The 16,253-nt window shown below is 37.3% G+C and overlaps 1 protein-coding gene and 1 pseudogene across 1 annotated transcript in view; both read right to left on the bottom strand.

Moving 5' to 3' along the window:
- RANBP17 (RAN binding protein 17) overlaps nucleotides 1-16,253 on the bottom strand; it is a 455,080-nt gene that overhangs the window by 416,160 nt on the left and 22,667 nt on the right. The window contains exons 4-5 of the mRNA XM_033180282.1: nucleotides 12,135-12,301; nucleotides 9,243-9,308 (exon numbers count right to left, since the gene is read on the bottom strand). Coding sequence (XP_033036173.1) covers nucleotides 9,243-9,308; nucleotides 12,135-12,301 — 233 coding nt within the window. The remainder of the gene's footprint in view (nucleotides 1-9,242; nucleotides 9,309-12,134; nucleotides 12,302-16,253) is intronic.
- Nucleotides 920-8,424, bottom strand: LOC117065443 (annotated as a pseudogene).

Raw genomic sequence — 16,253 nt, 5'->3', positions numbered from 1 at the left:
CACATATATACATCTCTATGTGTGCATGGACATGCATGCACACATGCAAACACGTACCACTGAAGATGACAGTTTTTAAACACTACATTCCTCTTCATTATAAAATTATTCCACATAGGACCCAACTTCTGCTTTCATTCTGTTTAGAACCATGTTATGTGCAAATGAACAGGTGATAACATGTTCAGATCACAAAAGCACTGCTGGGGAGAAGTACAGCTTCTGAAAACTCCCCCTGTACAGAGTAAAAATCCAAGCTAGGAGCCATAAAGTGAAAAAAGGCCTGTTTTGTTTCTTAATATGAACATTTATTATTATAAAATCAACTGGTTTGATAAGAAAGTAATTATTTAAAAAATGTAATACCAATACATGTTAAGTATACAAATTAGAATTCTTTTGAACAAACAAGTTATTATCTAAAGAAGAAACAAAACCTCCTTAATAGTTGGAATAAAATCTATCCCTGAATAGTTAGTGGATAGTACACAGAAATATTTATATTATGTTCCTCTACTCCCAGTACCTATTTTTACAGAATCAGGAGAATTTAAATAGAATATCAAAATATAAATGAGAAATATCTGTACAATATTTTTATCGAAGATGACTATCAGTGTATAAATGCCTAAATAAGAGGTTATAAATATGACATAATACTGAAGAACTCCATTCTCTCAATTTTAGAAACGGGGACTTTTCTGAGGACAAATGTCTGAAGTTCAGGTTCTACGATTTCACTAATTTCACACATTGGTATTATCAACAAATTGTGATTAAACAGAAATCACTCTTTTAGAAAAAAATATTTCCTACCATTAAAAACAAACTGGACTTTCTGAATCTCAAAGAAATGCTGAAACAGAAAGGTGAGAAAAAACAATGTGAAATTAAGAAAGTATTTTGGAGGGTTTCTTTTTTACACAGCTATGCTTAGGCTCGGTAAATCTTGCACAGGTTGTTTTTTTGTGGCATCCACTCATACAGTTGTGGCCACTCCCATATGAATGCTGATAAAAATAACACAGCTTCTGTGAAATAGCTTTCTTCCATCCCTTCAACTTGTAGACAGTGATGAAGGTGAGCTTTTTTCTTGCAGAGCCTCATGAATCTCTCTTTCAGTTCCATGAATGTCAGCTTCACACGTGTGTTATTTACTAAAGCTAATAATGAATAAAAATGGCCCATAGGAGGGACAGGCTGGTCTTCTAGCCTTCTTGATTCCAGGAGACAAATTGTAGAGATGATTTTAATCTTTCAATATCTCTGCGAAGATGTAAAATCTGTACATTTCCTCTAACCATGAGCACGCAGGTGAGGTAAAGACTATGTTTGGGGTCTGCCTGAAGCAGCTCGTGATCTTTACTAAAGGCATCTGAAAACATCTGATCCAATCTTTTAGTAGGAATGCTAACATCCGCCAGCGTACATAGAGGTGTTAGGCTTGATACAAGATAATGAAGCTAAGGAAAAGGAACCAAATTCATGCTGATTTCATTACAGTCCTTATTAAGGGACCCTTCAAATCTTGCAGAGCTTGTTAGGTTGAGCAAATTTGCCACAATGTTGTTGACCGCAACAGAGGGCTTATTATGCTGCTTTTTAAAGTCACAGCACTTGAAGTGCATCTACAGTTGTACCCAACTTTCCAGAATTCACTATGAGGTCAATTTTGCTAATGATGTCAAATAAAGATTGTCAATGGGCAACACATAGTCTGCATGCTCATTAAGTTCCTTCATCGCCAAGATGCCATTATGAGGTAAAGTTATGATATCCTCCTCACCGGAAGGATAAATGGAGGTCATAAATCTACAAACTTCTGGGAATTCATCTTCAAGCATCTTTAAAAGAAATGTGCCAAGTGGCAACTGGAACACTAGCAAAACAGAAGCGTTCACTCCCCTGGAAAAGGGGCTGAAGCCAGGGAGAAAAGTGGTCTAGAGCAGAGGATTCCACCTCCACGGAGCTCAGCAAACTAAGATTAACTGGCTTGAAATTCTTGCTGCCAGTACAGCAGTCTGAAGTCAACCTGGGATGCTCCAGCTTGGTGGGGGTGAGGGGCATCCACCATTACTGAGGCTTGAGTAGGCGGTTTTGCCCTCACAGTATAAACAAAGCCACTAGGAAGTTCAAAATGGGCACAGCCCACCACAGTAGCCAGACTGCTTCTGCAGATTCCTCCTCTCTGGGCAGGGCATTTCTGAAAGAAAGGCAGCAACCTGTCAGGGGCTTATAGATAAAACTCCCATCTCCCTGGAACAGAGCACCTGGGGGAAGGGGCAGCTGTGGGCACAGCTTCAGCAGAGGTAAATGTTCCTCCTTGCCAGCTCTGAAGAGAGCAGGGGATCTCCCAAGCTCTGCTAAGGGACAGACCCCCATGCCTCCCGACTGGGAGACATCTCCCAGCAGGGGTCAACAGACACCTCATACAGGAGAGCACCAGCTGGCATCTGGCGGGTGCCCCTCTGGAACAAAGCTTCCAAAGGAAGAAACAGACAGCAATCTTTGCTGTTCTGCAGCCTCCACTGGTGATAGCCTCCGCTGGTGATACCCAGGCAAACAGTGTCTGGAGTGGACCTCCAGCAAACTCCAGCAGACCTGCAGCAGAGGGGCCTGACTGTTAGATGGAAAACTAACAAACAGAAAGCAATAGCATCAGCATCAACGAAATGGACGTCCACACAAAAACCCCACCCGAAGGTCACCAACATCAAAGACCAAAAGTAAATTAATCCACGAAGATGAGGAAAAACCAGTGCAAAAAGGCTGAAAATTCCAAAAACTGGAACATCTGTTCTCCTCCAAAGGATCACAACTTCTCGCCAGCAAGGGAACAAAACAGGACGGAGAATGAGTTTGACAAACTGACAGAAGGAGGCTTCAGAAGATGGGTAATAACAAACTCCTTTGAGCTAAAGGAGCATGTTCTAACCCAATGCAAGGAAGCTAAGAACCTTGAAATACGGTTAGAGGAATTGCTAACTGGAATAACCAGTTTAGAGAAGAACATAAATGACCTGATGGAGCTGAAAAACACAGCACAAGAATTTTGTGAAGCATACACAAGTATCAATAGCCGAATTGATCAAGCGGAAGAAAGGAGATCAGAGATTGAAGAACAACTTAATGAAATAAAATGTGAAGACAAGATTAGAGAAAAAGAAATGAAAAGGAATCAACAAAGCCTCCAAGAAATATGGGACTAAGTGAAAAGACCAAACCTACGTTTGTTTGGTGTACCTGAAAGTGACAGGGAGAATGTAACCAAGTTGGAAAACACTCTTCAGGATATTATTCAGGAGAACTTCCCCAAACTAGCAAGACAGGCCAACGTTCAAATTGAGGAAATACAGAGAACACCACAAAGACACTCCTAGGGAAGTGCAACCCCAACACACACGATCGTCAGATTCACCAAGGTTGAAATGAAGGAAAAAATGTTAAGGGCAGACAGAGATAAAGGCTGGGTTACCCACAAAGGGAAGCCCATCAGACTAACAGCAGATCTCTCTGCAGAAACCCTACAAGCCAGAAGAGAGTGGAGGCCAACATTCAACATTCTTAAAGAAAATAATTTTCAACCCAGAATTTCATATCCACCCAAACTAAGCTTCATAAGCAAAGGAGAAATAAAATCCTTTACAGAGTTTTGTCACCACCAGGACTGCCTTACCAGAGCTCCTGAAGGAAGCACTAAATATGGAAGGGAAAAACTGGTACCAGCCACTGCAAAAACATACCAAATTATAAAGACCATCAACACTATGAAGAAACTGCATCAACTAACAGGCAAAATAACCAGCTAGACTCATAATGACAGGATCAAACTCACATACAACAATACTAACCTTAAATGTAAATGGGCTAAATGCCCCAATTAAAAGACACAGACTGACAAATTGGAAAGAGTCAAGACCCATCAGTACGCTGTATTCAGGAGACTCATCTCGTGCCTTTGCACGTAGCCTACACACATAGGCTCAAAATAAAGGGATGGAGGAAGATTAACCAAGCAAATGGAAAGCAAAAAAAAGCAGGGGTTGCAATCCTAGTCTCCGATAAAACAGAATTTAAACCAACAAAGATCAAAGGAGACAAAGAAAGGCATAATGTTAAAGGGATCAATGCAACAAGAAGAGCTAACTATCCTAAATATATATATGCATCCAATACAGGAGCACCCAGATTCATAAAGCAAGTCCTTAGAGACCTACAAAGAGACTGAGACTCCCACATAATAGTGGGAGACGTTAACACCCCACTATCAATATTAGAGAGATCAACAAGAAAGAAAATTAACAAGGATATTCAGGACTTGAACTCAGCTCTGGACCAAGTGGACCCAATAGACATCTACAGAACTCTGCACCTCAAATCAACAGAATATACATTCTTCTCACCGCCACATCATACTTATTCTAAAATTGACCACATAATTGGAAGTAAAGCAATCCTCGGCAAATGCAAAGAACCAAAATCATAACAATCTCTCAGACCACAGTGTAATCAAATTAAAACTCAGGATTAAGAAACTCACCCAAAACCGCACAACTACATGGAAACTGAACAACCTGCTCCTGAATGACTACTGGGGTAAATAACAAAACTAAGGCAGAAATAAATAAGTTATTTAAATCCAATGAGAACAAAGACACAATGTATCAGAATCTCTGGGACACAGCTAAAGCAGTGTTTAGAAGGAAATGTATAGCACTAAATGCTCACAACCAGAAAGCTGGAAAGACATCAAATCGACACCCTAACATCACAATTAAAAGATCTAGAAAAGCTGGAGCAAAAAAATTCAAAAGCTAGCAGAAGACAAGAAATAACTAAGATCAGAGCAGAACTGAAGGAGACAGAGACACAAAAAACCCTTCAAAAAATCAATGAATCCAGGAGCTGGTTCTTTGAAAAGATTAACAGAATAGATAGACCACTAGTCAGACTAATAAAAAATTAAAAAAAGAGAGAGAGAAAAATCAAACAGACACAATAAAAAATGATAAAGGGGAGATCACCACTGATCCCACAGAAACACAAACTACCATCAGAGAACACTATAAACACCTCTACGCAAATAAACTAGAAAATCTAGAAGAAATAGATAAATTCCTGGACACATAGACTTCCCAAGGCTAAATCAGGAAGAAGTTGAATCCCTGAATAGACCAATAACAGGCTCTGAAATTGAGGCAATAATTAATAGCTTACCAACCAAAAAAAGCCTGGGATCAGACAAATTCACAACCTAATTCTACCAGAGTTACAAAGAGGAGCTGGTACCACTCCTTCTGAAACTATTTCAATCAATAGAAAAAGAAGGACTCCTCCCTAATTCATTTTATGAGGCCAGCATCATCCTGATACCAAATCCTGGCAGAGACACAACAAAAAAAGAAAATTTCAGGCCACTAAACCTGATGAACATCAACTCAAAAATCCTCAATAAAATACTGGCAAGCCAAATTCAGCAGCACATCAAAGAGCTTATCTACCACAATCAAGTCGGCTTCATCTCTGGGATGCAAAGCTGGTTCAACATATGTAAATCAATAAACATAATCCATCATATAAACAGAACCAATGACAAAAACCACATGATTTTCTCAATAGAGGCAGAAAAGGCCTTTGATAAAATTCAACAACACTTCATGCTAAACACTCTCAATATACTAGGTATTGATGGAACACATCTCAAAATAATAAGAGCTATTTATGACAGACCCACAGCCAATAGCATACAGAATGGGTAAAAGCTGGAAGCATTCCCTTTGAAAACCGGCACAAGACAAGGATTCCCTCTCTCACCACTCCTATTCAACGTAGTATTGGAAGTTCTGGCCAGGGCAATCAGGTAAGAGAAAGAAATAAAGGTATTCAGATAGGAAGATAGGAAGTCAAATTGTCTGTTTGCAGATGACATGATTGTATATTTAGAAAACCCCATCATCTCAGCCCCAAAACTCCTTAAGCTGATAAGCAACTTCAGCAAAATCTCAGGATACAAAATCAATGTGCAAAAATCACAAGCGCTCCCATACACCAATAACAGAGAGCCAAATCATGAGTGAACTCCCATTCACAACTGATACAAAGGGAATGAAATATCTAGGAATCCAACTCACAAAGGGTGTGAAGGACCTCTTCAAGGAGAACTACAAACCACTGCTCAAGTAAATAAGAGAGGATACAAACAAATGCAAAAACAGTCCATGCTCATGGATCAGTATTGTGAAAATGGCCATACTGCCCAAAGTAATTTATAGATTCAATGCTATCCCCATCAAGCTACCACTGACTTTCTTCAAAGAATTAGATAAAGCTATTTTAAATTTCATATGGAACCAAAAAAGAGCCCATATAGCCAATACAATCCTAAGCAAAAAGAACAAAGCTGGAGGCATCACGCTACCTGACTTCAAACTATATTACAAGGCTACAGTAACCAAAACAGCATGGTACTGGTACCAAAACAGATATGTAGACTAATGGAACAGAATAGAAGCCTCAGAAATAATGCCCCACATCTGCAACCATCTGATTTTTGACAACCTGACAAAAACAAGAAATGATTCCCTATTTAATAAATGGTATTGGGAAAACTGGCTAGCCATATACAGAAAACTGAAACTGGGCCCTTACCTGACACCTTATACAAAAATTAAATCAAGATGGATTAAAGACTTAAACATAAGACCTAATACCATAAAAACCCTAACCTAGGCAATACCCTTAAGGACATAGGCCTGGGCATACACTTCATGACTAAAACACCAAAAGCAATGACAACAAAAGCCAAAATTGACAAATGGGATCTAATTAAACTAAAGCGCTTCTGCACAGCAAAAGACACTATCATCAGAGTGAACAGGCAACCTACAGAATGGGAGAAAATTTTTACAATATATCCATCTGACAAAGGGCTAATATCCAGAATCTACAAGGAACTTAAACAAATTTACAACAACAATTTAAAAAACCATCAGAAAGTGGGCAAAGGATATGTATGAACAGACATTTCTCAAAAGCAGACATTTATGTGGCCAACAACCATATGAAAAAAAGCTCATCAACGGTCATTAGAGAAATGCAAATCAAAACTACAATGAGATACCATCAAAGGAGACAAAGAAGGGCATTACATAATGTTAAAGGGATCAATGCAACAAGAAGAGCTAACTCTCCTAAATATATATGCACCCAATACAGGAGCACTCAGATTCATAAAGCAAGATCTCACCTCACGCCAGCTAGATTTGCAATCATTAAAAAGTCATAAAACAATAGATGCTGGAGAGGATATGGAGAAATAGGAACACTTTTACATTGTTGATGGGAGTGTAAATTAGTTCAACCATTGTGGAAGACAGTGTGGCGATTCCTCAAGGATCTAGAACCAGAAATACCATTTGACCCAGTAATCCCATTACTGGGTATACACCCAAAGGATTATAAATCATTCTACTATAAAGACACATGCACACATATGTTTATTACAGCACTATTCACAATAGCAAAGATTTGGAACCAACCCAAATGTCCATCAATGATAGATTGGATAAAGAAAATGTGGCACATATACACCATGGAATACTATGCAGCCATAAAAAAGGATGAGTTCATATCCTTTGCAGGGACATGGATGAAGCTGGAAACCATCATTCTCAGCAAACTAACACAGGAACAGAAAACCGAACACCGTATGTTCTCACTCATAAGTGAGAGTTGAACAATGAGAACACATGGACACAGGGAGGGAAACAGCACACACTGGGGCCTATTGGGGGTTAGGGGGCTAGGGGAAGGATAGCATTAGGAGAAATAACTAATGTAGATGGCTGGTTGATGGGTGCAGCAAACCATCGTAGCACATGTATATCTATGCAACAAACCTGCACATTCTGCACATGTATCCCAGAACTTAAACTACAATAATAAAGAAAATATGGTTGTACATACACACACATGCAATAGAATATTTTAAAAAATAATAAAAAAGAAGAAGAAATGTGCCGAGTCCAGATCCTGATTCTCCTCCCACGGAATGTATTATAAAGAAACACTGTAAGCAATCACAGTGCTCTGCCAACTTTGAGTTTCTCTAAAACCTGGTCTTGAAAAAGACTGCCAAAAACTTTGTGATCCACAGCCCAATTATTTCCTGAGCCAGAAATATCAGTGATGAGCTGTTTGGTATCAAATACATCTCTCACTGGTCCCTGAAGAATTTCACTCACTATCCCTTCTTCCATGCCAATCAAGACGGCTGGTATACACATTTCTAAAAAAGCTGCTTATTGTCTCATAATAAATTCCTTTCTGGGTGACCGCAGCATGCTCCCTTAGCACCAGGTCCCAGAAGCAGCAGCTGATCTGGTTTTCGCATCGGCCAACCAATATGACCACTAACTGGGTCATGCTGGTGCACAGCCAGCTGGGGGCGCTTGTGAGCCACACCGGCCTCTGCATTCTGCCTGCAACCCAAAAGGCCTGTATTGTTCATTGTTGTTGTTGCTGCTGTTGTTTGAGACTGAGTCTTGCTCTGTCACCCAGGGTGCAGTGCAGTGGCACAATCTCAGCTCACTGCAACCTCCGCCTCCCGGGTTCAAGCAATTCTCCTGCCTCAGCCTCCCCAGTAGCTGAGATTACAGGCGCCCATCACCATGCCTGGCTAATTTTTGTATTTTTAGTAGAGATGGAGTTTCTCCATGTTGGCCAGGCTGGTCTCGAACTCCTCACCTCAGGTGATCCACCTGCCTCAGCCTCCCAAAGTGCTGGGATTATAGGCGCCAGCCACCACGCCCAGCCAAAAAAAGGCCTGTTTTTTTTATGAGTACTACTGCATATCCACTGTTGAGAACCAATTCCTCAAACCACCTCTATTTTATTTGTAAGTGAATAAAGGTTTGTTTCTCTTTTGCATATATTTCTTATGGTTAGCGTATTATGATATATGAGGTAAAGGACAATTCTCCAAGTGCCCATGTAGCAAGAACCATGTCTAATTCTCTGTTCTTTGTAATACTCTGTACTGTTGCAGATATTTTCAATAACAATGCAAATATTCCACCACTTAATTACCCCATCAATAAAACAGACAGACACAAAAAAACTTGATTATTCAGAGTTTTATGCCACAAAAAGAAGGCTGTCTATTTTGCCACAGATAAATGCAGAAAAGAAACAGCATTACTTAAACAAACTCAGGCTCCTGTTAGATGGAAAGGCTTGCTTACCAGGTTCATTTCCTGAGTCAATTCAGAAAGGATTATTACTCCTATTTCGCAGTGTTCCACAGTACCCTTTGGAGAAAATAGCAAAGTTTAGTCTAAGTGGAGACAAATGATTGGTTCTTAATGTGTGCACCAAGTAATATTTACAAATAATTAAAGACTAAAACACCACATTTACTTAATCATAAAATTGAAATAAAATTTTAAAATATAAATAAAAATCACTATGATTTCTATAAACAAAATAATTTCAAACCTATTTTTTGAAGGATAAATTTAGGTACACCGAGCTAAATGGGAAAAAGCTCCTACCTTATAAATGCAAGATACTCAACAAAATGGTTCCAGCACTTAGGACAAATAATAAACTAAGTTTCAAAATACAAGAATTTAGCTTAATACTTTTTATAAGACCAAGATTAAAAATAAGCAAGAAATGCTTTTAGCTGTATAATTTGCTTAAAGCCTACTGAGATAGAGGCACTCAATAAAAAAATAATAAATAGCTCAGTAACTAATTCAAATCTCTTGTTCTAACAAGCTGGCTTTTTTTTTTCATAGCAAGTCTTTCTCAATGAAGAAGTTACTATGTTCATTTACAGTCTTACATAAGCTCCTTATTGTGCTGAAGACCAGTAATTTGAATAGCACTGCCCTAAATGACAGTAGGATCTCCTGAGTATATAAGTAGAAAGGAGACACATAAGTATGTTTGGAGTGTGGCAGCAAGAGGGCTGTAATAATAGAAAAAAGAACACACAAAAGTTCAGGCTGTTAAAGATGTGACAAACTTAAAATAATTTTTAGGACAAAATTCACAAAAGCTACTAATACCCAAAGGAACCATACGGTAATATTCTAGAATACTAAAACACTAAAGCCAAAATTGACTTTCTCATGATGCAGGGTCAGGGTTAGGTCAAGAAAGGTATATATATATATATATCTATCTCCAGAGATATATATATCTAGAAAACAAGTACTAACTATTCTGTGGTGATACTATTATATAATAAACTTTCAAGCTAAAACATTTTGGTTCTTTTGGTCTTCTAGAACTGGTAAAAGTACATTGAATCCCAATTTAAGTTGAGCTTACTGGCCACTAAAGAGGGAGCTTGAGATATGTTAGCCAACAAGAATTTCATTCAGTTTCAATCTTGATTTTATTTTAAAAGAATTGCATGGTCGCTTCTTGTCTACTCAAATAAGTTTTGATGAATAATCTTAGTAAAAGACAAAAGGGGGATGCTACTGTGCTTGCCAAAATTACAAATGCAACTCTGAAGTGTGAAGTTCATACTTGTCCTGAATAAACTACCCTTCTGCCCTAGTATAAACTGACCCCCTCAGAGCTAGGAACACTTATTCCTGTAAAGTTCTAAACGATCAAATATTTGTTAACCAGGTTTTAACAACATGGATAAGACAGAAGCAGCATAACCTAGCATTTCATATTCTGAGGTTTCCAGCACTGCACTATATGATGAAGTTATTTCTTACACAGGGGTTGAATCCTAAAGTTACTGCATAAAAGTAAAATCTCCGAAAGTCAAAATTGCCCATACTCAACCATGAACCAAAATTGAACCATCTCTCTATTAATCAAAACTGTCAATTTTTCCTCAAGAATACTAACAGATCATGTTCCTTGTTTTTTGGGTTTTTTTTTTTGAGACGGAATCTCGCTTTGTCACCCAGGTTGGAGTGCAGTGGTACGATCTCCGCTCACTGCAAGCTCCACCTACCGGGTTCACGCTGTTCTCCTGCCTCAGCCTCCCAAGTAGCTGGGACTACAGGCGCCCGCCACCACGCCCAGCTAATTTTTTGTGTTTTTAGTAGAGACGAGATTTCACCATGTTAGCCAGGATGGTCTCGATCTCCTGACCTTGTGATCCACCCTCCTCAGCCTCCCAAAGTGCTGGGATTATAGATGTGAGCCACCATGCCCAGCCCAGGTCGTTTCTTTAGCTGGACATCAGATAAAATAGTTTTCTTCTACTTGGGAATTACGTTTGTATGAAAAAATATATACATATATCTTCAAATATCTGAATCATACTGAGCAAGGCATGACACTCATCCTAAGTAAGAGTTAACAGGAAACAAGAGCAGATTCAGGTTTCCCTAAATCATCTCAGGACATGGAATCACTGGCATAATTTAGTTTAATGCTTTCCTACCTTTCTTTCTTTTTTTTTTTTTTTTTTTTTGGCAGTCCATATATCTGAATTTATGTAAGTTAAATGTGCATATGCTATGACTTTATTTTAATCACTTAGGTTAAAAATATTGTTTTTAAAATAACCATTCTTTATTGACAAATAATAGCTGTACCTATTTGATACCTATACACAACGTGTAATGATCAAATTGAAAACATTCTTGAGAAACTAATATAGTCAATGTGGTATAGCGTAAAAATTTAAAAATGTATCATAAGTTGGAGGCTTGTTAAAAGTGCTAGTTGCATGCTTTAATCAGTCACCACCATGCAATCTTACAGAAATTTAACCCCTCTAAGCCTGTTTTCTTATTTACAAAATAAAATCCATTTCATTTTAGGTTGTGACAAACATTTAATTACATAATCTATGAAAAGCATTATATACATATTTTATATATATACAGTACATAGACATACATGTCATAAACGAACATACATTTTGAAATTAGAAAACATGATTATTTACATTCTTCTGGTCTGGAAATTGTGTAACAGCAGGACCCTCATTTACTGACAATAAATGATAAAGGATCCAGAGGATAAATAATAAATCTTAATTAACATGGTACTAGTAGTCACAAAACAAACCATATGGCGTTAAGAAGAGCAGCATTCTAAACCAAAAAAGCAAGTAGTGATGTTCTAACAACGTAGCAACAACTTCTTACCTGGAGAAACTTCTTCACATCAGCAATAATTTCTCTGAAGACAAATTGCTCTTTCTGAACCTCAAACCACCCCAACTTAGTGATTTTAGCAATGACTTGAATAAGAGCTTGGATGACAAAGGGGGCCAGCTTGGGTTGTGATGCCACATAATTCAGAATGTAGTTTCCTACAAAGAAAACACTCCATGATCATTTGGACTTTTCAGAAACAACATAGTGTGAATCATATGAAGAAAGAGAGGTGGGGGTGGGGGGAAGGGGAGGGAGAGCATTAAGACAAATACCTAATACATGCAGGGCTTAAAACCTAGATGACAGGTTGATAGGTACAGCAAAACACCATGACACATATATACCTATGTAACAAACCTCCATGTTCAGCAAACGTATCCCAGAACTTAAAGTCAAACAAAAAAAAGATTTTTGTCAACTTTAAACAAAAAGTTGCAGTATTTGTGGGGGAGGAAAAAAAAAAAAAAACAGAAAAAGAGGCGGCAATGACATGCTGTGACACTGTGACAAAAAGTTAATAGCTCTACTCAAGATATATATTTATTTATATAGTTATTTTATTAGGCTTGTTTTGGAAAAGCAAATTTGTTCCAATGCATTTGATATATTAGGGAAAAACTTGAATAGAACACTTCTGTTGTATACATCACTTTTGTTTCTGCATGATTTTATCTATCAAAAAATGCTAGGTGAATGCAGAAAACTGAAACCAGGCTGATATGGTTTGGATTTGTGTCCCTGCCCAAGTCTCATGTCCCAAGTGTTGGAGGAGGGACCTGTTGTTGGGAGATGATTGGATTATGGGGGCAGATTACCATCTTGATGTTCTCATGATAGTAATTTTCACTAGATCTTCTTGTTTAAAGTGTGTAGTACCTCCCCCTTCTCTCTTCCTCCTGCTCCAGCCATGTAAAACATGCCAGCTTCCCCTTTACCTACTGCCATGATTGGAAGTTTCCTGAGGCCTCCCCAGCCAGGCTACCTGTACAGCCTGCAGAACCATGAGCCAATTAAACTTCTTTTCTTTATAAATCACCCAGTCTCAGATATTTCTTTATAGCATTGTGAGAACCTACTAATATAGAGGCCAAATTGAACTAAGCTACCAACAAAATGCATACACCTCAAACATCTACTATGTATCATCAACCCCACCCATCCTTATCTGGTATTATATTTTTCCATACTATTTCAGATCATCTTTCTTTTACCACTTTACAATAACTCACAAACTGCAACCCTTCTGAGGCCCACTTCTATGAACAAATTTCAGGTCTTTCCGAAGATAGAGTGTCATATTTATTGTACTATGTTTTTCTTAACCATTTAACATGTGTAAAACTCTACTAACCTTTGATTTGATTTCTACCTTTTTTAAAATATGTCACTGACAAGACTTTTAAATTTTATTTTCATAATCTAATTTCTCTCATAAGCACTGTGCTTTTTATTATGCAGCACTGCATAGCACAGTCACTTTTAGGAACATGTCATATTACAGCAAAAGTGACTATACACTGTCTTCTTGAGGTAGCATTAAAAATACAAATAAACCCCGTCTCTACAAAAAATTGTTAAAACACTAGCTGGGTATTGTGACATGCACCTACTGTCCTAGCTACTCGGGATGCTGAGAATGACGGTGCCACTGCACTTCAGCCTGGGTGACAGACTGAGATCCTGTCCCAAAAAAACAAACACAAATAGTACAATATGATAAAATAAATATATTAATTCAAGAAAGCATGAGTAGAATAGGAAAGTCAAGCTTGTAATAAAGGTAATACACCATAACTGTTAACAGTGGGTAGTAAATTCAGTTATGAGCTTTCTAGTTGACTGTCAGATAATAGTTGACTTTCTAGTTGAAGTCAGATAACAAATACATCAAGAAGTCTCTCAGAAAATTACAAGAAGAATTTTTAAAAGAGAAAAAACTCCATTTCCACTTTGGCCTGAAAGGCCAGCATGCCATTTGGGAAAAGAGTAAAGAAAAGGTAAATACCTCAATATTTAATTAAAAACAGCCTTGATGGAAACAACTCCAAAATCTAAGAATGTACTCAACAAGCATTCTTGATAATTGTAGTAAGATTCTTGATATTTAAAAAAGTTCTTGTTAACTATTATACTTCAACCTTAATTTTTATTATTAAAATATTGTTATACAATTAAAAAGATAAAATATATTTTGAAAAAAAGCATAATTTCCTTAGCATTAGGACACATTTCAGAGAGGTTTCTCTTATGAATCACAGTAATATGGTTCTAAGCTTTGTTGCATGTAATCTTTTGTTTCAATAACAAAACTTAAGAAGATGACACTGCTTCCTGAATATAAAAGAAAATCCAGTGTATTTACTTCAATTACACTTTTATTTTTAATATCTTGAAAATGCTCATTTTGGAGTGGGTACAGGCAAACCATATATGGGTAGTGGTAACCACTAGGAGGAGGGCAAACTCAAAATAATAATAAAACAAACAAATGGGAGACAACCCAAGCTTCACATTGACAGCTAGATACCAACAAGGACACGCTCCCAGACTGCCCAAACAAAGGTTCCTGATAAATAAATTCATTATCTAAAGCAGAAAAAAAAATTCACTAGAATATGTTTCCGTTACTTCAGCTGAATGTTTTAGACAAAATATTCTCATGTTATGCTTTTTATACAAACTATAAGATTGTTCCAATTCAGTAAGCACCAATAATTACAATCATTTAAAACACCAGCAATCTTCTCCTCACTGGCACAATAGAGAAAAGCCATACTAAGAAGAAATGGAAATGTTCAGGAAGATACATGGGAGGACAACAACCACAACAAACAGCTGGGAAAAAACCCCAGACAAAAGTCAGTAGAAAATTGGAAAGCTACACACTAGAGGTCCTTTGCATGTCAAAAGCCTAAATCTCAGTAACAACAGTATTTAATGTTTATGAAGCATGTCAGAAATTGTGAAGTGCTTCCCATCAAATATTTGATGTGGCTCTCATAGCAATGTGAAGATACTGCTATTATGTATTACCATTACTCTGTCTTATAGGCCAAAAATACGAAGGTCAAAAAGGTGAAATGACTGGGACTCTGAGTCAGGTTATTTTGGTTCATTCCGATTTTTTGTTTGTTTCCTGTTTCCAAATATTGGACAAACCATATATTTTAACAATAATTCATAATTCAAAACTCTAAATCCAAACTTGTAGATAGTCTTTTAGAGTATGCTATCTAAATATAAAAATAATCAAAACTCTAAATCCAAACTTGTAGATAGTCTTTTAGAGTGTGCTATCTAAATATAAAAATAATACAAAAGAAAGGAGAAACATTCAATTTCTACCTTGGTCCCAAAAACCAGTATGTTATTTAGGAAAGGAGAGAGACGATACACACCTCAAAATTTAACTAAGAATCCTTTGATGGAAACAACCCTAAATTCTAAGAACAGTGAGAAGTATAAGCTATAATCTATGTGTAGAGAGTTAGCTTATGAACTATTTGGAGAGACAGTGTGAGAGCAAGACAGGGCAGCAAAAGAAAACAAGGAGAGAGAGAGAACATGGAACCAAAAGAAAAATCACATGATAACATAAATAGATGCAGAAAAAGTATTTGACAAAATTCAACATGCATTGATGGTAAAAAACTCTCAGCAAACTAGGAATAGAAGACAACTTTCTCAATCTGATAAAGTACATCTACAAAAAACCTACAGCTAAAATCATATTTAATGGTGAGAAACCTGAAGCTTTCTCACTAAGATTGGGAAAAAGGCAAGATGTCCCCTCTCACCACTGCTCTGCAACATAACACTGTCAGTCCTAGCTAACACAATAAGGTAAGAAGAAGAAATAGAATGCATATAGATTAGGAAAGAAATAAATAGAAATAAAAGTGTCTGTGCTCACAGATGGCATGATAATCTATGTAGAAAATCTGAAAGAACTGACAAAAAATTATGAACTAATAAATGATTACAGCAAGGTTACAGAACACAGGTTAATGTTTACCAAAGTCAATTACTCTGCTTTACCACCAAGTGGAACTTGAAATAAAACACAAAATAATTTACATTATACCCTCAAAAATGAAATATTAATAC

The sequence above is a fragment of the Trachypithecus francoisi genome, unplaced genomic scaffold (assembly GCF_009764315.1).
Source record: "Trachypithecus francoisi isolate TF-2019V2 unplaced genomic scaffold, Tfra_2.0 Lachesis_group2, whole genome shotgun sequence".
NCBI lineage: Eukaryota > Metazoa > Chordata > Mammalia > Primates > Cercopithecidae > Trachypithecus > Trachypithecus francoisi.
Note: the sequence above shows the minus strand (reverse complement) of the source record. Positions and strands in the feature narration are given on the sequence as shown.